The 23,109-nt window shown below is 35.5% G+C and overlaps 1 protein-coding gene across 3 annotated transcripts in view; it reads right to left on the bottom strand.

The window, feature by feature from the left end:
* Window positions 1–23,109, bottom strand: part of LOC123530517 (serine/threonine-protein kinase WNK1-like) — a 76,157-nt gene that overhangs the window by 43,779 nt on the left and 9,269 nt on the right. For all 3 annotated transcript variants that reach the window (XM_053521176.1, XM_053521177.1, XM_053521178.1), the window contains exon 2: window positions 2,853–3,028. In XM_053521176.1, the coding sequence (XP_053377151.1) occupies window positions 2,853–3,028 (176 nt within the window). The remainder of the gene's footprint in view (window positions 1–2,852; window positions 3,029–23,109) is intronic.

Genomic DNA, 23,109 nt, shown 5'->3' with positions numbered 1-23,109 from the left:
ATCAGACGCCGATTTAATCGGCGTCTGATCTGGTTCCAAGCTGTTTGCAAAGGCTGTTAAATTCGCCTGCAGCAGGCTAAGGGTTAAAGGTATTTTATTTTTACCCCAGGAAGCTCCTTAAAGGGGGTCAAGTGCCATTTGAACAAATGTAGAAAACAACATTACAAAGACCCTACAGACCTCTGTCAAGTGATAATCATGAGAAGTAGCAAATACCCCCATTTGAACAAGTTTGAGCGAGAACCTTGTTAGTATGCTACAGCCCAATACTTTATGTTACTGAGCTGTTGGGACCAGAAACTGCGAGTTTTCTGCAACTTTATCTAATTAGTTTATAAATTCCAATTTATTAAAGCTGGATTGTGATGAAAGCTGAAGTTAAGCTAATCTGAACCACTCAAAAGTCTGCTTCCTGGAGAAAAAAAACATACTGGTGTCTTATGAGAAGACATGATCAAGACCCCAGTAGGGCTCGAACCCACGAGCAAGTGACACCTTAACCACTAGACTGTGACCGCTCCCCTTGAAGCTTATTAAAGGGTGAGAACTCCAGAGAAGCTGGTCCAAACCAACTGGTCATCAAATCCAACATAGATTTCATAAAGTCTAGATACTCAGCAGAAAATATTAATTTGGCTGATTATTAAACTTGCCATTTTTTTTATAGAGGTACAAATTCTGTATAATTTTGATGTGGAAAAATGAGCAGACACCAAATCCATTCGCCTACAGCCTTAATGCCAGTAAGTCCCATTTTTTAAAATTGAGTTTAAATTCATAAAACAGTTAAGGAATTAATACCAAAGTTACAGCAGACCACTTTAACTCATTTGTATTTTGACCAGAATACAAGTTTAAAACAACCAGATGGAAAGAAAATTTGCTTACAGAAGCAGATTACTCTGCTCTGACTCATATTTTGAAGTATTTTATACAAACCAGCAAGTGTAATTGGCCAAATTACTGATAATGAATGGCTGGTCTGTCCTAAATCACCACTGAAATGTAGTATATTGTATACTACCTATATATACAGTATATAAATTTCCCATGCAAAATACAACCAGACACATTCCAACATATTAGTTTTGAAGGTAATTGTAATTCATAAAATAGTGGATTGAAATATTTTATCTACAAAACAGGATAGGTACAACAAAACAGTTTTGGGGTCAAGGATTGGTCTGTGATCAAGACATGCTAATCATTCATAGATACACTCCTTTCAACAGTGGTATAAACTTCTCCTTTACCTGCAGATCATCATTTAAACCCACTTACTCTACAGTGCAAGTAAGATCAATGAACATTCTTTCCAATGACTGATTTTCCATCAGTGAAAATATGCCAAGTCTAGGTCATTATGTATATTGTATATATACACATTGCACTAACTGACATTTTAGCCTTTTTCTCAAAAATTAAATGTAATAAGCCATGCAAAATGTCCACTCTAACCTCAAATGTGAAGTAAACATTCTTACAATTTATAGGAAGTCAGCTTTCAGAGTCTATATAAAATAACGCTCAAACTGAAGTTAACAGGCAGCACCCTTGACTATTTCAAGTATTGTTAGTAAAAGGGATTTTCTTAACACAAGAATATTCTCGATATTCATAAAAGACAATTTAATGCAGAAAATATTGTACTTCATTAAATCTTTAACCAATGAAGACACTGATGCTACGGCAAATGCAACAGCCCTTCTTACTTTTGGAATGGTCAGGCTAAAAATGGAGTCCAGATCAAAAGAAAATTGCAAATTTAAACAAGGAAGAAATTTATTTCAAGGAAAGGCAAGTGACTGGAACGTCCTTAAAAAGATGAATAAGGCAAGCGACCTTTCATGATTCTGCTTGAAAGTAACGTTATCCATTATAATAATGGCTAATAATGGTGTAACCCAAGTTATATGCAAGATCAACAGATCAATGGCTTCAAACTGGAAGTACATTCTTACAACATAATTTCTTTCTGCTTCCAGACAGGATCAAATCAATACTGCAGACAACTGAAGCAACAATTCCTGCTTTCAGCAAGAACATCTTTTTCCATTACTGAACCATTCACACATATCATTGTATACTTTATGTAAAATTAACTTTCAGCTTCACTTCATTCAATCATGTATAGATCTATGGCATTTGTTGAAAGAATATATATAGATAATAGAGTTTTTCCCCATTCTTTGCTGTATTTCTGACCAGCTTCAATGTATAAGGATCACCATCATACTCTGCCTGCCTAAACTTGTGTTAGGGGTCTGTGCACCTAGCACTTATAAGAACAAAATCGATAGCAAGTTTTTTTTCCAACAAACTGAGAGTGCATGCTGCAACATATCTACAACACATATATACATGTGCACATGGATGCATGTCACTGCTTATCAGTTAATGCTTCAACATTCTGTAGACAGACATGTTTCATGACAGAAGCTTTCTGTTCATTGACATCACACTAAGACATATTCCTCCCATCAGTCTAAAGAATCTCAGATAAAGATTCACAAAATGAGACATTTAGACAAAAATTTAAAAATGCTCAACACTTTGAAAAAATTTCATAGTGAACTTTCAAAGGCATCTGTACATATCTGTTCATCTTTTACTTCACCAGCCGATATACTGATTTTTTTTTTATTTTGATGTAATTGCCCCAAGTCTAACATGAAGCTCTAGCCAGTCTTTTCCAGAACAATTTAAGATTATCCCATTATGATATATTGTAAATCATTCTGATATTATAAGGATACAGACTGGCTCAATTCATGAGAACTGCATATAAAAGCAATTATAACTGAAAAGTATATCACAGTCTACAGACAGAGCTACTCTAATTTTTTACTTACGTTTTTAAAGTTCCAGATGTCATGAGTTCAGTAACTAGGATGATTACTTTGCGTCCTCTGGCATTTACTTGTTCAAAAGAGTCATAAAATCTGACAATGTTAGGGTGCTGCAACTCTTTCAACATCTCTGCTTCCTCACGAAATCGCTGCCTCTCACTTTTATTCCATTTCTTGTCCTGTAACCAGAACAATATAATTATAAAGAAAATAAAAATGATATATCAACACTTAAAATTTTATGTCCTGAAGGACAGGATATAACAGCCTTCAGTCTTGTGAAATTGTTGTTGTCTACAGCTATGATTCTGCATTCTCGCATACCAGAGGTCTACCGTGGTTCCCCGGATGAACCTCTGGCACATTTCGCCGATATTTATGGTTTGGTTACATTACAGGTAAAACGTTTCAGCCAATCAGCGTCGTTTCGCGACAAATCGTAGCGAACCAATCAAAATCGTCCGTGAAAAGCGTGACCGCGTCCTTTCCATATCATCGAGGGAATACGATGTCCATTTACGACGAATATTATTAGTTCTTGATGTAAATCTCTTAACATCGAATTACAGGAATAAATCTTTATTTATCGCAATCATGGAATACAGCCATTATTCATCGTAAGCAAGTATCTTGTTTACATATTTTTTGAAGTTTCAATTCGGAGTTCCAAATAATGGCGAACAATGATTGGCTGAAACCACTCCCGATAGTAATTACGAGTGCGCATGCTCACCAAGTAAACAATGGAAATAAATCAGAGGTTCGTCTCGGGATTTTGACGAACCTCTGATGGATGAGAATGTGATTCTGCAAAACAACTACCCTTACAATCTTGCTGATAAAAAAGTTGGAGAAGGTAAATCTTTTCATACTTCATTACATATATTAAGCACTGATGGTCCATATAATCTAACCCCCTTGCAGGCACATGCTTCAGTCTTGGTATGTATTACTGTGACAAACTCTGTGAAATCATTAATATTCATCAAGGACTTATTTTTATGCATTTCAATCCACAAAATCAGATCTCCACAGACTAGCTGTTTTGGACCCAAACCAAGAGATTTCATACCCCTCGACCTTAACTTTTTTCAGCAGTTGCCAGCAGGTCCACCAACTGCTTAAATCAAGTAGACCTGCTCAGACTTGAGTGGACCTCCAATTCTATCAAATAAATTGTGATGTTGTAGACGTCATAACTTCATATGACTCAAAGAAACAGGACTTATTTCTAAAATAATTAAAAAATGGAAGACTGTAGCACTCTGTTATCCCGAAAAGTAATTATTTTGAAAAGTGTCCCAAAATATGGACACAATAATCATCATCCATCCGACCCATGTTGAAAGTGAAAAAAAAAACATTAACAATTATCGGTAATTATTCTGATGATAAACTAAGTAATTGGCCTTGTTTTCATCATCAAATTACACCCCCACAAAGAGCTAAAAGAAGTGTGTCGGTTATTATGGCATCTGAAGTGGAGATCAAAGCGGTATAGTTGCCCGAGATTGTCATGGCATTACGTCACGTTTTCACGCCATGTGACACATCACTGTCTGATCGTACTTTCTCGATTCCTTAAATTGTTGAGAAGAAACCAATAAAAAAAGTTTTTTCTTTAATTTTTTAAAAGCGAATGTGCAATATCCTGAATAAACTAACATGTAAATGTGTCAAACCGTGGACGATGATAGTGTATATCCTACCTTTGTGACCTATTTGCCCTCAAGGAATTTACGTTATTGTTTGAGAAGAATATCTAACAAAGTGTTGTGTCAAAAAATACATGTACAAAGAATCATTTAAAACTTATTAAAAACTGCAACGACATCATACTGCTTCATTTTAAAACCACATTTCTATTTACGTTCACGACGTCACGTAACCTATTCTGCCGCGCTAACAGAAATCTGTTTGACAAAAATCGTTTTACTCCATGTATTTAAATTGCTGCCGCTTTTTCATTATTTAAGATTTTTTAATTGTGTTTTTTTGTACTTCCTGGTCAAAAGTCTGAATTTTATTACCATAGTATGTACCGTTTATTTACTTTAAGAAAGAAAGAAATAATCAAGATCGCGCTGTTTGAAATTTTACAAAACATTATATCAAAATTTGATCGTTTTTAAAGAATTTTGCCTGCATTCCTGTCGATATCTTATTAAAATTGTTATAGAATTCAAACTGTATTAGTTCTCAAGCGGTGTTGAAAATTTGAAGCGATTATATTAAACAAGAGGACCATGATGGTCCTGAATCGCTCACCTGTTCCCACATGACCCAGTTTTGAGTATGACATCTTTTTTCTATTATTTGACATAGTAACCTAGTTTTTGAGCTCATGTGACCCAGTTTTGAACTTGACCTAGATATTACCAAGATAAAAATTCTGACCAATTTTCATGAAGATCCATTGAAAAATATGGTCTCTAGAGAGGTCACAAGGATTTTCTATTATTTGACCTATTGACCTAGTTTTCGAAGGTACGTGACCCTGTTTTGAACTTTACCTAGATATCATCAAGGTGAACATTCTCACTAATTTTCATGAAGATCTCATGAAAAATATGGCCTCTAGAGAGGTCAGAAGGTTTTTCTAATTTTATACCTACTGGCCCAGTTTTTGACCGCACTTGACCCAGTTTCAAAACTGACCTAGATATCATCAAGGTGAACATTTAGATCAATTTTCATGAAGATCCACTGAAAAATATAGCCTCTAGAGAGGTCAAAAGATTTTAATAATTTTAGACCTACTGACCTAGTTTTAGACCCAGTTTCAAACTTGACCTAGATATCATCAAGATGAACATTCAGACCAACTTTCATACAGATCCCATGCAAAGTATGGCCTCTAGAGAGGTCACAAGGTTTTTTTAATTATTTGACCTACTGACCTAGATTTTTAAGGCACGTTATCCAGTTTCAAACTTGACCTAGATATCATCAAGGTGAACATTCTGACCAATTTTTATGGAGATCCATTCACAAGTATGGCCTCTAGAGAGGTCACAAGGTTTTTCTATTTTTAGACCTACTGACCTAGTTTTTGACCGCACATGACCCTGTTTCGAACTTGACCTAGATAGCATCAAGATGAACATTCAGACTATCTTACATACAGATCCCATGAAAAATATGGCCTCTACAGAGGTCACAAGGTTTTTCTATTTTTAGACCTACTGACCTAGTTTTTGACTGCATGTGACCCAGTTTCGAACTTGACCTAGATATCATCAAGATGAACATTCAGACCAACTTTCATACAGATCCCATGAAAAATATGGCCTTTAGAGAGGTCACAATGTTTTTCTATTATTTGACCTACTGACCTAGTTTTTGAAGGCACGTGACCCATTTTCAAATTTGTCCTAGATATCATCAAGATGAACGTTCTGACCAATTTTCATGATCTTGTGAAATATATGGCCTCTAGAGAAGTCACAAGGTTTTTCTATTTTTAGACCTACTGACCTAGTTTTTGATGGCACGTGACCCAGTTTCGAACTTGACCTAGATATCATCAAGATGAACATTCTGACCAACTTTCATACAGATCCCATGAAAAAAATGGCCTTTAGAGAGGTCACAAGGTTTTTCTATTATTTGACCTACTGACTCAGTTTTTGAGGCACGTGACCCACTTTCGAACTTGACCTAGATATCATCAAGATGAACATTCAGACTAACTTTCATACAGATCCCATGAAAAATATGGCCTCTAGAGAGGTCAAAAGGTTTTTCTATTATTTGACCTACTGACCTAGTTTTTGAAGCCATGTGACCCGGTTTCGAACTTGACCTAGATATCATCAAGATGAACATTCAGACCAACTTTCAAACAGATCCCATGAAAAATATGGCCTTTAGAGAGGTCACAAGGTTTTTTTATCATTTAACCTACTGACCTAGTTTTTGAAGACACGTGACCCAGTTTCAAACTTTACCTAGATATCATCAAGGTGAACATTCTGACCAACTTTCATGAAGATCTTGTGAAATATATGGCCTCTAGAGAGGTCACAAGGTTTTTCTATTTTTAGACCTACTGACCTAGTTTTTGAAAGCACGTGACCCAGTTTCGAACTTGACCTAGATATCATCAACATGAAAGTTCTGACCAATTTTCATGAAGATCTTGTGAAATATATGGCCTCTAGAGAGGTCACAAGGTTTTTCTATTTTAAGATCTACTGACCTAGTTTTTGACGGCACGTGACCCAGTTTCAAATTTGACCTAGATATCATCAAGGTGAACATTCTGACCAATTTTCATGAAGATCTTATGAAATATATGGCCTCTAGAGAGGTCACAAGGTTTTTCTATTTTTAGACCTACTGACCTTGTTTTTGATGGCACGTGACCCAGTTTCGAACTTGACCTAGATATCATCAAGATGAACATTCTGACCAACTTTCATAAAGATTCCAAGAAAAATGTGACCTCTAGAGTGGTCACAAGCAAAAGTTTACGGACGGACGCACGTACGGACGACGGACACCGCACGATCACAAAAGCTTATCTTGTCACTTTGTGACAGGTGAGCTAAAAATGAATGCACTACGCGCGTTTTTTGTGTCAAAAGTAACCGCGATGTAAGTTAAATATTACGATAGGGCGCACGTGCTCGTGGAATGGAAAATTACCAGCATGACGTTTTGATATTTTTGATAATTTTGCCAGATGTAATTTCTCAATTTGGTAATGTTACCACGTAAAAACCACGCGCCCGATCGGTGGAGTAGTCCATTCGTGCTATCCCGACTTGAACTCGCCAATGCTTATAACTGTAGAATGCCGTACTTAAGGCAAAATCAACTTTCGTTTTGTGAATTGGCCGATATGCGTACGATTTTTTCCCCCTATTCTTCACTTTTAAGGATTTTATTTTATTTGCAGACCGTGACTGAAAATTGGTTGACCGTCGGTCTACCCAACTTTTGATAGTTAGTGGACCTGCCGATATTTTGGTTGCGTCAGTCCAACGGTCCACCGCTAACATCGAGGCCTGCTGTACAAATATATTGTCAATTTACTGATATAATGCACTGAATTCTAGAAAAGGACTGATGAATGGTCCAAACAAGACGTTGCCTTGACAAAATTCGGACGGACACAGAGGAACACTAACATACATTTGACACTACCTTGAGCTCACTGCAAACGGGCTCAAGAAAATGACAATTCTTCAGTGGCAAAATTATTTAAACAAGTTTTTTGTTTGATGTTCAATTTTCATATAAAACACAATTCTCTCCTTAGATTTGGTGATACATTGCTAAACCTTAAATGATGCAGTCTAGTATTTTCATAATATGTGCGTCAGACTGAGGATAAATGATTTCTATTACAGCATGATTGTATCTTATGTCATGAAAATCATAATGAAAGGAACATCTGTTTAGAACTAGTGAAATCTCATGGATCTACCTTGGCATGAGTAACATGTAAATTCAAAGAAATATTTGTGGTATTTGTATCATAATCTGGCAGAATTTAACTTCGGCTTTTGCTGACTGCAACAGAAAATCTTGTGTTTCAATCAATTATTTTTTCCTGAGAAATCAATTTGTGGGATAGAATTTTTTTTCCCAAAACTGAAACACTCCAAATCAGGGATCGAATTTAACTTTTTTTCAAACTAGCTAATTTTTGCTAGTGCCATTTTTTTCCACAAGCAAAATGATGGGTTCCACAAGCAATTATTTAAAAGCTGTTTACATGCTAAATTTAAGTTGTTTTGTTGTTGTTTGGTTTCATATAAAAGTTCATGGTCCGGACAAGCTTGGGACTTTCTGGTTTTGGAAGTACGATACAAACCGTAGTACTCGATGATTCTTTGGACTTTAGGTTGGACGCTGATGTTTTAAATTTTTCTCAGGTCACTGCCAGTAGTGTTGCTAGCATTTTTGAGCTCTGCGGGCCTTTTTGCACCAAGAAACATTTTAGCAGAACTTTGCAAATTACAGACATACAAAATGAAAACAAATATTGCCCAGACGCTTACTTAGATATCCGATAATTACTTTTTTATAAAGCGACAAGCGTCTAGAAGCAGTCACGTGATTATATTCGCAAAAATATTCGAGTGCCATGATTTTCTACTCGCATTTTTTTATTCTTACTCAAATTTTGCGTGTTAACAACCGTTAAATTCGATCCCTGCAAATACAGTATGCAAAACAACATAGAACTATTAAAGAGCTGTCCAGTTATGTGGGGTGTTAGTAAACAAGAGGGCCAAGATGGCCCTAGGTTGCTCACCTGAGAAACACACCATAACAGTGTAAACATGTTTGACCTAGTGATTTCATGGACACAAATATTCTGACCAACATTTATTAAGATTGGACCAAAAATCTTACGGGTAAACAAGTATTTTCTTTAATTTGACCTAGTGACCTAGATTTTGACCCAAGATGATCCACATTCGAATTTAACCTAGACTTGATCAAGGCAATCATTCTGACCAAATTTCATGAATCTAGGTTGAAAAATACAGCCTCTATCGCATACAAAACGTTTTTCTTTAATTTGTCCTAGCGACCTAGTTTTTGACCCCAGATGACCCATATTCAAACTTGACCTTAATTTCATCAAGGCTATCATTCTGACAAAATTTCATGAGTTCAATTGAAAAATACAGTCTCTATCAGATTCACAAGGTTTTTCTATGATTTCACCTATAAACCTAGTTTTTGACCAAAGATGACCCATATTCTAACTTGACCTAGAGTTCATCAAGGCCATAATTCTGACTAAATTTTATGAATATCCAGTGTAAAATGCAGCCCCTATTGCATACACAAGGTTTTTCTTTAATTTGACCGGGTGACCTTGTTTTTAATCCCAGATGACCTATATTCAAACTCTATCTAGATTTTATCCAGAAAAACATTCTGATCAAACTTCATGAAAATCTGGTGTAAAATGCAGCCCCTACTGCATACACAAGGTTTTTCTTTGATTTGACCTAGTGACCTAGTTTTTCACCCAAGATGACCCGTATTCAAACCTAACCTAGATTTTATCAAGGCAATCATTCTGACCAAAGTTCATAAAGACCAACTGAAAAATACAGCCTCTATCACACAAGGTTTTTCTTTGATTTGACCTAGTGACCTGTTTTTGACCCGAGATGAACCATTTTCAAACTTGGCCTAGAATTCATCAAGGTTATTATTCTGACAAAATTTCATGAAGGTCAGTTTAAAAATACAGCCTCTACTGCATACACAAGGTTTTTCTTTGATTGAACCTAGTGACCCAGTTTTGGTTCCCAGATGACCCATTTTCGAATCTGGCCTAGATTTCATCAAGGCAATCATTCTGACAAAATTTCATGAAGATCAATTGAAAAATACAGCCTCTATCGCATACACAAGGATTTTCTTTGATTTGACCTAGTGACCTAGTTTTTGACCCAAGATAAACCACTTTCGAACATGGCCTAGATTTTATCAAGGCAATCATTCTGACAAAATTTCATAAAGATCAGTAAAAAATACAGCCTCTATCGCATACACAAGTTAAATGTTGACAGACACAGTAACTCACCTGAGCTAAAAACATCATCCTTTAGCCCAAAAATAAATAATTTTGACAAAAAAATACTATAAATAAGTAAAGGCTATAAAAATTACTTTTTTCCAATCTAGCATCATAATTTTGTACACGCATAATTTATTTTGTGTATCCCTCTTGAAGGTTTCCAAACTTTTTAAATGTAATTTTAACACCAAGAAGCACTCAGAAATCATAACGGATATTGATATATAAATCTTAATGAACTAAAATTTAATTATAAAAGTCATTCACTTAATTGTCATTCACTTATTACCGCTTTTCTGTGACCAAAAAGGGGTTAACCTGAACCATTTGAAAAAACTTGGTTGTATACAAGAATGTTTCTGAGCTAGCTTAATGATTAGGAAGAAGTTGTTTATAGTTTTTTCAATTTTTAGCTTGAGCAGCCAAACTGAAAAATTTGAACAAATTTGACAAGATCTTACAAGGATGCCAATGACCAAGTTTGGTGATGATACATCAATTGGTTCATCAGGAGTAGTTTTCTTCATTTAATTCTGACTGCAAAACCACTTGAACAAACTTGAAGGAAGGCCATGCAAGGATGCTTCTGACCAAATTTGGTGAAGCTGCGTGGTTCATGAGAAGACAATGTTTAAATGAAAAGCTAAAGCCAGACAATGGAAAAAGCACCATCACTGTAACTCATTTAGGTTGTCCAAGATCTAAATGATTCAACATTCAGATTCAGAACAACTCTGTTATTCCTCTTGATATCTTCAGGGTGAAGTGATCAATTTTTGGTTGGATATGAAGTTCAGACTAGAAGGCCATGATGGCCCTATACTGCTAACCAGAATTACATGAATGTGTTATTAAGGCTTTTTATGATTTGACCTAGCAACCTAGTCTTTGACCTTCATTGCAGTTTTGAACTGGACATAAATTTCCTGAAGACTAATATTCTGAGTTCTGATATTCTAAGTTATGTGTAGAAATTGTGGCCTGGAGTGTTAGCAAGGGTTTTCTATGATTTGAGAAAATATATCCCATACCCTTGGCTATGGAAATTTTAATGGCATTTTGGTCAAAACTGCAAGGTGTCAAGGTCAAATGCATACAGTGTCAAGTTGTTAACCAGTAGTGGAAATTCAACGATCCGTAAAAGCTAAAATCAACCATTTAGTAAAAATTTGTGAACTTTTAGCATTTAGGATTATTGTATCATGCATTTAGTAATTTTCTTTTCACATTGCAACCAAAGCAAACTGCTTCCATCTTTTTCCTACTTCCTTTGAATATATGTTTATTTTAGAAGAAAGTTTACTGAAATAATCATAACTTAAACACTTTTAAAATTGCCACCAGCATCATTAATATTATTCTGTGTTACACAAATTTCATAGTGCTATGCAAATGAGATCTTTCGGGCACATTGAGACATGTAAAATCAAACAAGACATGTTTGTAGAACACATAAGCCCCACACCCAGCCCCTGCCATGTTGACAAGTGTCCCACTTTTAGACCAAAAATTCACTATGACCCTTACATTTTGACCCTCAAAATAATAGGGGTCATTACTGACCAAAGTCAACCAACCTATGACGTTTGTGGACTATAAGCCAAAACATTCTTTAATTATCAAGCTGAAAGTGTTTTCAGTCTCAAGGTCACTTACAGGTATAATAATAACTATAAGAAAGTTTTTCCATCAAAATTGATGCTGCATCAGGACTTACAATGTTCCAAAACCCATCCCCTCTTGTGATATTTTTTTGACTTGTACTTCTATCAACAAGACAAAGTGACAAATAAATAAATGTCAATATACTACTAGCCAAACAAGAAGAATGTATTCTGACTGAAAATGATCTAGATACTTGTTCAAAAACAACAAAAAAGAATGTTATCTTAACAGATCATTCACAACTTCTACATTCATAAAGACTTCACTCCTTGATAAAACTGTCTGTATCATGTTCACATGAGGTGTATTAACCCATTTCTTAACTGATCAAAAAGAAGACAGTCACATTGACAAAACAACTTTATTAAACAGGTTAGTTTGACAGCAAACTTAACAAAATGCAGATCTTTGGAGCAAAGTCTATCACCATCGCTTTAAAATACCTCAGTCCTATTAAGTTACTCAGATTATGGTATATACCTACATATTTATGAATGAATTATTTGCACTATATATAAATGAATGGGACTATAAACTTTGAAGAGATAGGAGGAAATAATCAATGTCCACTGGATATGAGATAAACAACCTTCTTACCTTGTTATTCACAAATATATATAAATGCAGAATTTAATATCTGGATCAAACAAACAGCAATGACAGGGTTGTATCATAAAGTAAATAAAGTGAGATATGTAGAAATAACTTGCACTCATCTACATCTACATAATATCTTTATTAAATACCTAGAAATCTATCTTCCTGTATCATCTAAAGAGCATCTAACAATGAGAAATATTTATATGATAAAATCTAACCTATCCACTTGAACCTATCAGCTTACATGTACCTGTACATTGAAATAGCAGATTTTAGCATATAGCATAATTCATAAATTTAAAAAAAAATCTTGTACCAGCACTTTACCTCTTAATCGGCTGCTAAGAAAATGGCTCAGTTCATATCCTAAAATATACTGGAAAACTAGGTTTTAACTGTGCCTGAATCAAAAATGATATTCAAAAATAGCTTTGCAGAAAAATGTTTCTCTTCAAACATAATACCCATTAACTATACCAAATCTTTCGTTAAAGGTTTATCATAATATTGCTTAATATTTGATTATCACCAAAGTCACTGGTAACTTTAAATTTAATATAAACTTTGCACTAATAAGAAATGTCATTAAACGTTGCTACGAAGTCTATATAGTATTATGTGAATTGAATAATACATGCAAGGTCCTTGGTAAATCCAGGTAAAACTATTGATCGCACACCTTAATGGGAATTAAGTATAAATACTGATTTTCTCAGATGATTTACATTATGTCATTTTCACAGCCTTTAAACAATGGCTCTATCTCTTTTTGGAGGTTGGTTGAGAAAGAGCCATCGATATTTTTGAGATGGTGCTAAGTATTAATGCAAAACATAAACAGACAATGAGGGTGAGTTTATTCTATTCTTTCTGCAACAATTTTGAACAATATTTCAATAAACGGGCAATGCAATTCCCTTTAGAACTAAGGCCACACCAAATTGATGTCTTGTTCTTCGGATTTTTTTTCAAAAATATTTGGGGCGGGCGAAAAAAAAATTGAAATATTTTTTTTCAAATCATCATTTATTGAAGCGAGCGAAGAGCGATGAAAGAAGAGTAAATAATCACTTGTGTCATATTTAACACCAGATCAAGTGTGTTTCTGTTCATAGGCCGGAAAACAAATGTGTGTGAAGTAACATTCAGACAGCATTGTCATTGTCTTTGGAGTATTGAATGTTTAATGTGTGATACATGCAATAAAAAGTAAGAAATATATCAGCGTTATTATCATTCTGAAATGTCTTATTTATCCCATATCACTTAACAATTTACTCTGCTCATGACATTTGACCTCTTAACCACTGAAGTGCTGGACCAACATAAATCCATTACAAATGCAGATCACACAGCACTCAACTGAACCTGCTAATCTGAGGTGGTACTATTCGGTGCTAAGTCAGCAGGCTGGGTTTTACTGTCAGAAATCAAATGAAAATCCAGCACTTTGAGGGTTTGACTATACAAAGTATACAGAGTATAAAAAACAAATGTTGAGGGTAGATTACAGTAATAACTGATGAAAAATGTTATTACAGTTATGGTACTTGTCAAGCACATGACTTTTATAATTGTAAGTAAGTTTGTGAAGTTTCATTCCACTGGCCTTTGTAGAAATTGAAAAATGTTCAACTTGCAGAAACAAGTTAACCTGCTATATTAGTTCATAAAAGGGAGATAACAGAAGAAAAATGATGGTGACTGTTATGGTACTTGCCCTGCATATGACTTTTACAATAATTATTGTAAGTGTGTGAAGTTTCATACCATCGGCATTTGTAGAAATTGAAAAATATGTGCCGAAAAAGATTAAGCTATTCTCTTATTCAGTTCGGGGAAATCTCAACAGCTGATGCTGGAAAAACTTGCCGTTTGTCATCTCAGCATAACAAAGACATAGGGGGCTGCCAGTTTGTTATGCCGGAGTTTTAAAGCGATCAAATATTACAAAAATTTAATCAAAAAACTGATACTACCGGGTTAGGTACTCCTTCTGTGCGGTAGGGAGACTACGTAGTCGAATCAGTGGCTGTATCAGAGAACATGGTGCGTTTAAACTTCAGCGAAATGCCTTATTTTTCGTTCCTACTGATTTCGACCCAGCGAAAAAATACGCCAGGTGCAGGCGGTCAAAAAAATTTTTTTTTTTTTCATTTCCCGTCAAATTGAAGCGGGAAATCCGACGAACAGGTATTCAGTCTGGTGTGGCCTTATTCTACCTTACATATTTGAAGATCTACTTGTGTTCAAGATAATATTTTGAAACCCAGCTTCGAAAGCATGGGCAAAATTCTCAATCACTCCTTGTTTTCAACTTTAAACCGTAACTATACATTTATATAAAGAAATCTTGTATAAAGTAATCAATGTGAAGACAATGTGCTAACTGCACTTGTAAAATTTTTTTAGCGTCTCTATGGCAAGTAAATGAATCCTATTGGTTATATGTTTATTACTTGAATACTGTTACAAATGGGATATTAAATGTACATTGGCGCTCTGGTTCTCAGCACCACCTCCATGGCACTCGCTCCATTTCATGTCAAAAATTTGTGAAGATGAGGAAAGACCATTACCTAATCACATATTTCTTTTAGTAATAATGTTTCTCAAACAAAAAAAAGGTGTATTTCTCTGAAATCTTCAAATTGTACAATTTGGGCAGAAAAATTGCTGAAAGTCAACTTTCTTTTTAGTATTCACCCTATTTCACCGATTTCAAAAGTATTCAAATAAAAATTGTTTTCTCTGCAAATCGGTCTGATAATTATGTGTTATGCTTATGCAGAATCATTTCTGAGTGGAACTACATTACTTTTTTCCAAAATGGTCCAGTGAAAATAAAATCAATGCGTCTTTGTTTGTTTACAATTTGCATTCATAAGGGCTGCCTCAAATGCATCATTAGCTCTTTCCTCAACTCACCTCCAGGAAAGAGATGGTGCCAGTGTTTATAGGCCATGATTTTGTTACATGAAAAACTGTTATGGGTAACAGGATAACAGAAGTAAGTAATAAACAAACTAACTGCAGGCCAGGTATCAATCTATGCACGCATACATGTACATCTCTCATGAATCAGCTTTTAAGACAAGAAAACCAAACAAAATTTCACAAAGGTGACTGACCCTAAGGCAAGAACTTATTGAAATGTCACATAATGCACTTTATCAGCAAGATCAGCTCCATGGTCATAAAGTATTAAATTTGCAACAACATACAACTAAAAACTTGTTCAGAGAATGTCTATCAAATATGAGTCTGGTTAACAAGCATCCTCCATGCATGATGCTTCCATGCTTGTATCACCCAGGTATGTCTGTAAACTGGTAATGCTGTTACTTATATCTCCTTCAGGGAATGCCAAACAACAAAACATGTGGACAGCAAGCAACTCATTTGAAAAGGTTTACAATACAGTCTGCAAAATTACCCCTTATCTGAATATTTTCATAGCTCTCCCAGGTACCTGATGCTATTTTCCAGAAAGGCATAACAGCACAATTTCCTCTTACTACTACTTCAAAGTGCTATTAAAAACTACTCTTGCAAATATTATAGTAAAACAAAAATTCATCTATATATATAGACATAAGGTTTGAAAAAACACTTTCTACAACTGATTCTGTAAAACAGTGCTGCTCCTAAGAAAGTAAAATGGTAAAATTTCTGCAAACATCTTATATTTTCAATCCAATAAAAAGTTAATTTCACAGACTGTGGAGGTGGACACTTTTACTTACTGTTGAGAATTCCAGTTTTTCCTACCAGAAAAAAATGTCATTCTGTTACATATGTTAGGCTGATTGACCAACCTTGCTGAATCTGCAGCAAAAAATGCTAGAACTTCATGAACTTGGTGCATTTACTTCACAGCCAAAGTGACTGGTATGCAAGTAGTAATGGAACCCTTCCTTAAACCCTGCATAACCTAGTAAAGGCAGGTTTAACAGGTAATCCATTTGACTTTTCCAGTCAGTCCCATAATACCTGTAAAGTAGCAGCCTTACTGCTACTGACAAAAGTTTGGCAGACAGACATTTAACTGGCAGGTCATGACTTGTGAGAAAGTTATATTAATAATGCGATGGAGCATACCCAATAATAGAAACAATGCTCAAAGAAAGGAGTCCTGGAATATCAGCAAAGTTTCCAATGCCAATTAGGCTCCTCTTTTCCAATATGAAGCAAAAAATTCAAAATCAAAAGAAAAACTCCCAATCAAAATTAATTTTTGATTATCCAAAAAAAAAAAAAAAATTCTTGCATAGTACATTTTGTACACAAATTACGGTATAGGGCAAACCATCATGTTACTTTTTTGAGTAACATGGCTGTCTGCACCACTGCAAAAATTCTGATGTTTTTGAAAGTCAAGCATTTCAAAACACATAGATACACTATCATTTATGGAATAAAGTACTGAAAATGTGTCGTCAGGAAGTCCTTACACCTCTAAATTGAATGCTACAGATTTTCACAAACACTTATTCTTGGACAATTCAGCTGTATTGTGATGAAAACTTACAAAGCATAAACAAAACTTTAATGGTTAAGTTATTCTATTTCTATATTTCTGCAAGGTCTGTCAAGAATCAGCAACATGGAAAACTAGAGCTGTTGCCGGAGTGACAAATTATACCCCCACAATATGGCCTTGTCACTGAAGTAAGCCAATATCAAAGTCAAACCTTAAAATCAATTATAGAAGTCATCTGCCGGTCATGATCAACCTCCCTATTAAGTTTCATGATCCTAGGCCCAAGCGTTCTCAAGTTATCGTCCTTAAACAGTTTAAATGTTCCGAGTCACTGTGACCTTGACCTTTTATCTACTGACCTAAAATCAATAGGTGTCACCTGCTGGTCATGACCAATGTTCCTATAAAATTTCATGATCCTAGGCCCAAGCATTCTCGAGTTATCATCTGGAAATTGTTTCACTGTTCTGCATCACTGTGACCTTGACCTTTGACCTACTGACCTTAGAATCAATAGGGGTCATCTGCTGGTCATGACCAACCCCCTATTGACTTTCTAATCCTAGGCCCTGGCATTCCCGAGTTATCATCTGGAAACCATTTAACTGTTCCGGGTCATTGTGGCCTTGACCTTTAACCTACTGACCTTAAAGTCGAACTTGACCTGTATTTTATGATGTTACACCAGTCCTGTGTACCAAAATTTATGATCCTTGGCCCAAGTGTTCTCAAATTATCATCCGGAAACCGTTTAACTGTTCCGGGTCATTGTGACTTTGACCTACTGACCTCAAAGTCAACTTGACTTGTATCTTATATTGTTACACCTGTGTTCCAAAATTTATTTACATCTGTCAAGCCTTACACAGGACTCCAGATAATTTTTCATGCAATTAGTTTTTCACTTCTTGATTTTTTTCGCAATTATTTTTTTTCACTACCAAATTTTAAATTCAACTAGTTTTTCATCGTCGGAGGAAGCGTATCTATCTGTCATTCTCTGAATATTACACGACCCCTCCCTGGCCCAAACACAAGTTACCTTGCAGTCTGTACAGATCTTGCATTTAAAACGAAAGGTTTTACCTACATCATCGGCAATGAGCCAATGAAAGTCCGTTTTCAATGACTGAAGTAATTTTTCTGTTATGTTCAGTTCATTATGTTTCACGTTTTTGTTCCGACCAGAATCTATGACATTTGTTACAATCTCTGACACAATTCCACTTGCAATTTCTTCTGAATCATTAGATTTTTCCAATCTTGTCACAAAATTTTCGTAGAAGGAAATGCGCTGTCAGACTGTTCTTTGCTCGTCCTCCCTTTCTTACTGTTGACGCCATATTCGCAATTTCTTAGAAGGGGAGATCACTCTAGCATGCTAATAAATAGTGCAGTTCGGGTTTTATCGCTGACTTGCATCAGCGGTGTAATCGTAATTTAACACACTGACAAAATATATCAGTGTAAACAAAATGATTGGAAGATAGTTTCTTGTTGTTTTCGGCGATTTTCAGCGTTTTTGAAACGACTGAAATTGAAAATCAATTTGTTTTTGAACGACAGGTTTTCAAATTTACAGTCTAACCTGTCTTAAGCAGCCAGCCAAGGGAAGCAGACAATTTGGCCGCTTAAGCCAGGTGACCGCTGATTGGAGGTGCAGCCAGTATATGTATTTTTCAGACTTCTGACCAGTCTTGGTCTACAGTATAGCCTTTAGGCCCATTTCTTTTTGGGTTTTCCATTATTATTTTACCTCGATAAAATGACTTGCATTTGCCTTCGCAATACCAATGGTCTTCTAAGCAATTTTAAACTCCGGCGTGTTTTTTTTACTACAAAAATTACAATTTTCCAACTTCAAAACAAGTTTGTTTACAATTTTCGCCATTTTGGTAAGGGAAGCTACCCTCGGCCAGTAAAAGATAAGAGTGGTTTATATTTTTTTCAAACACAATTAATTTCGTATAAATTTAATAGTATTTTGATGACAGAAGTATTAAAAAAAAATCACAAATATTATGCTACTAATTAGTTATCGAGTATTATCTTTAACCGAGGTCAAACTGTGAACAACAAAATTGACACGAGGTGACACGCTAATTACCGATAATTACTGGCCATTTGATTATAACAAAAGGGGATTACACCTTTCGTTATCAGTTCTAATTGAGAAGGTCATTTCATTTTGTCGTTCTCGTGGTGAAGTCAGGCAAAACTTAGCAACCATGTGCTTCTCAAAATCGGGTATCTTCGGCGATTATTGCCTAAAAATAATTGGTTTCTGAAGAAAAATGGCCGCTGAAAGGGGTCAAATACGGCGGTCAGAAGGCAATTTCGGTGGCCGCTGAATAAAGTGATAAAATAGAGGAAAATCTGTCGGGGGCGTCATAAAATGGCCGCTGAACAGAGGTGACCGCTGTTTGGAGGTGACCGTTAGTACAGGTTAGACTGTATTTCGTTTTTGACAAAAATTACTTCATTTTAACGATAAAACGATGCTTATCTGGAGCCCTGCTTTCATAAGTTATTGTCTCTAAACTGTGAAAACCAACGGACTGGCAGACAAGCTCACTCCTACATACCCCATCAAACTTTGTTTATGGGGGTATAATAAATTCTCTAAAATTCACTAGGAGATACTATAAATTGAATGTCTACCGGTAAAACTTGAAATTAAGTTTTAAACAAATGCAATTAAATGCTAAAAATTCACAGTTTACTTGATTTGTTGATATTCTCTCACTATTTACTGGGTAAAAATTTGACCCAATTTGACCAGCCCTGGGCCTTTTCCCCTGTTAAATCAGTTTGTAAAGAAGAGCAAGTTGTAAAAGAGATGGATGCAATGGCAGCTGGATGTAATAATCAGTATCAAGTTAACTGTAACATTAACCTTTGACTTTATGACTAAAAACAATGTTCAGCAGTCTTGTACTAAATTTATACAGACATATATCCTGCCCTTGGTTCAAGCTTTTGCCAGTTACTAATTGGAAAAGGTTAAGCATACATGTTTACTGTAACCTTGACACTTACTGATCCCAAAATTATCAACTGACTACATGGTCATCGTAGAAAATTTGATGTCTGCAGGCCCCAACTTTCTCCAAAACCTTTCAGTCTCTACATTTTTCCTACTCACCAAGAACAATGAACACCATCTTTCACAACAGGCTATCATTCAGTGAAGATCCCAAGAATTTGACTACCAACAGGCTAGAAGCACTCTCCAGTTGATCAGAAACCAGTTTGAACCAACACTGTTACAATGAACTTTACATTTAATCTACTGACCCCCTAAAACAATGTAGATCATTTGCTGACTATAGTATATCAGCTACCAGTCCAAGTGCTTATCAACTATTTCCGCTCAAGTTGCCCCCTAGCTTAAGTTCCTTAAAAGGCATGTTCTGTTCTTGTCCAGGAACAAGTGATCATGTTGAAATACAATTATTTAAATAGAAAATTATTATTATTATATTATCATTATACCAGATTTATATAGCGCCCTTTTCATGATAAACACGTTCAAAGGTGCTTTACATAGCGCAATGGCAGCCACTCAGGGCGCCAAATTCATTCTCTACTAATACAGTCACAGAGCGATCTGACCAGAGGGACAGAGGGGGAGCCCCCATAACAGAGAGAAATCCTTTTAGATACAGACCTATCTGGCTAACTTAGCCTAGCTCTTTGCGAATACAGAGTCTGGTTCTTTAACGTGCCCAGTGTATACCACCAATGCACGCGAAGCCGTCTTTCCTGGGAAGAACCAGTACAAGCCTTTTAGTTACAGTAGGTGCTAGACACTCAAGAGCATCTCAAAATTTCCAGTGCCTGGACTGGAATTTGAACTCCGGACCTCTGGAAATGACAATCAAGCGTGTTACCACTAGACCATCTGGCCACCTATAAAAATACTTCTGTGCTTTCAATCTAAACACAGGGCTTTAGATTATGATCAATCTTTTGACTCGTTTCTTTCTATCTAAAATTTTACAATTAACTCCTCTGAATGCTATTTATAAGTACATGAAAGTTTAAACACATATAATGTACCAGCACTCTGATTTTGTAAAACAAAATAATTATATAATTTCTTATAGTTAAGGTACTACCAGAGGGTTTACAAACAAAAGGGAGCAAGTTGTTCCATGTTGGTCAACCAACTTTGATTCATGATTAAAGATCGCATCCTGGCATCTGGATTAGTTCCGAGTGCTGGGTGATTTACTAAATCTTTTATTTCTTTTTTTCTCAGACTTCAAAAAAGGGCCATAATTTACATTAAATTCAATCAAGTGTTATCTAACTTAGTTATTTCAATAAGTTTGACAACTAGGCAATAATTTCCCAAAATGCCTACAAAAAAGGTGAGATCACCAAATTTTTCGAGTTACGAACCAAAGAAATAACTATTTTGAACTATAGATGTGAATTACAAAAAACAAGCACACAGTAAATTTTAGCAGGGAAGTAAGTACTGCGATTTCCTATTTTTCAATTTTTAAACATCACCTTTTATGCATAGCATGGACGATCAATTAAAACAAGTGAATGAAGTATTGCCATGCAATACAAAGTCCCCTACTGGAAGGCACCTAATTTTCTCTACTGCAGTATAACATCATGAACTGATATCTGTCAATGATGTATAAACAATATTGTACTATTCTATGCAATATGTTATAACAACACACTTGGATTAAAATGTGCATATATAAAAACCCACAGTTGTTTTCATATTGAAATGTTTTTGCCGATTATAAAAAAGTTATCATATAAGTTATTTATGGTACCAACAAAGGGAAATTAATCTTAAAAAAAAAAAAAAAAAAAAAAAAAAAAAAAAAAAAAAAAATCTATATAATATAAATCCACAAGTAACTCTTTACCAGGTAGAGATAAGTCAAAAAATACACCTAAAAAATGGATGTAACATGCATGTTGTGCCACAGAAAAGTGGTCTCGATTTTTCTCTACGGCCAATAATAAAAAAGTTACAATAAAATCTATTTATAGTAAAACAAAGGGACGTAATTCTAAAAACAAGGGTGCCTCATGGTGGTGAACGTTTGGTCCAAGTTACATCAAAATCCCTCAATGTATGAAGAAGAAATGCTCCGGACAAAGTCATTCTTGAATTTGACCTTTGACCTCTAAATATGACCTTGACCTTAAACCTAGGGACCTGGTTTTTGCGCAAGACAATCCGTCTTATGTTGGTGAACATTTGTGCCAAGTAACATCGAAATCCCTCCATGCATTAAGAAGAAATGCTCCAGACAAAGTCATTCTTGTGTCTGACCTTTGGTCTCTAAGTGTGACCTTGACATTAGACCCTGGGCTTGGGTTCTGTGCATAACATGTTGTCTCATCCAGGGGAATATTTGTGCCAACTGATATCTAAATCCTGTTTTTCATGATAAAGTTTTAGACTGGACAGGAAAAAAATCCTACTAACCTTTGATCTCAAAGTGTGACCTTGACCTTTAAGCTAGGGTACTCGGTGTTGCGCATGACATTTCATCTCATCATGGGGAACAATTATGCCAAGTGATATTGTAATCCCTTGATGGATGACAGAGTTCTGGATCGACAGGAAAAAAAAAAGATTGACCTTTGACCTCCAATTGTGACCTTGACCTTTGAGCTAAGGGTCCGGGATTTGCGCACGACATGTCGTCTCATCATGGGGAACATTTGTGCCAAGTAATATTAAAATCCCTTACTGAATGTCAGAGTTATGGACCGGACACGAAACAGACCCTGTTCATGCTATGTTAACATTTGACTGCTAAGTGTGACCTTGACCTTTCAGCTAGGGGTCTGGAAGTTGTGTATGACACATCGTCTTATTATGAGGTACATTTGTGCCAAGTAATATTAAAATCCCTTCATGGACGGCAGAGTTATGGACCGGACAGGAAAAAAACCCTGCTGACCTTTGACCT

Source organism: Mercenaria mercenaria, chromosome 13, assembly GCF_021730395.1.
Source record: "Mercenaria mercenaria strain notata chromosome 13, MADL_Memer_1, whole genome shotgun sequence".
NCBI lineage: Eukaryota > Metazoa > Mollusca > Bivalvia > Venerida > Veneridae > Mercenaria > Mercenaria mercenaria.
The sequence above is the reverse complement of the archived record's forward strand: the minus strand, read 5'-3'. Positions and strand labels throughout refer to the sequence as shown.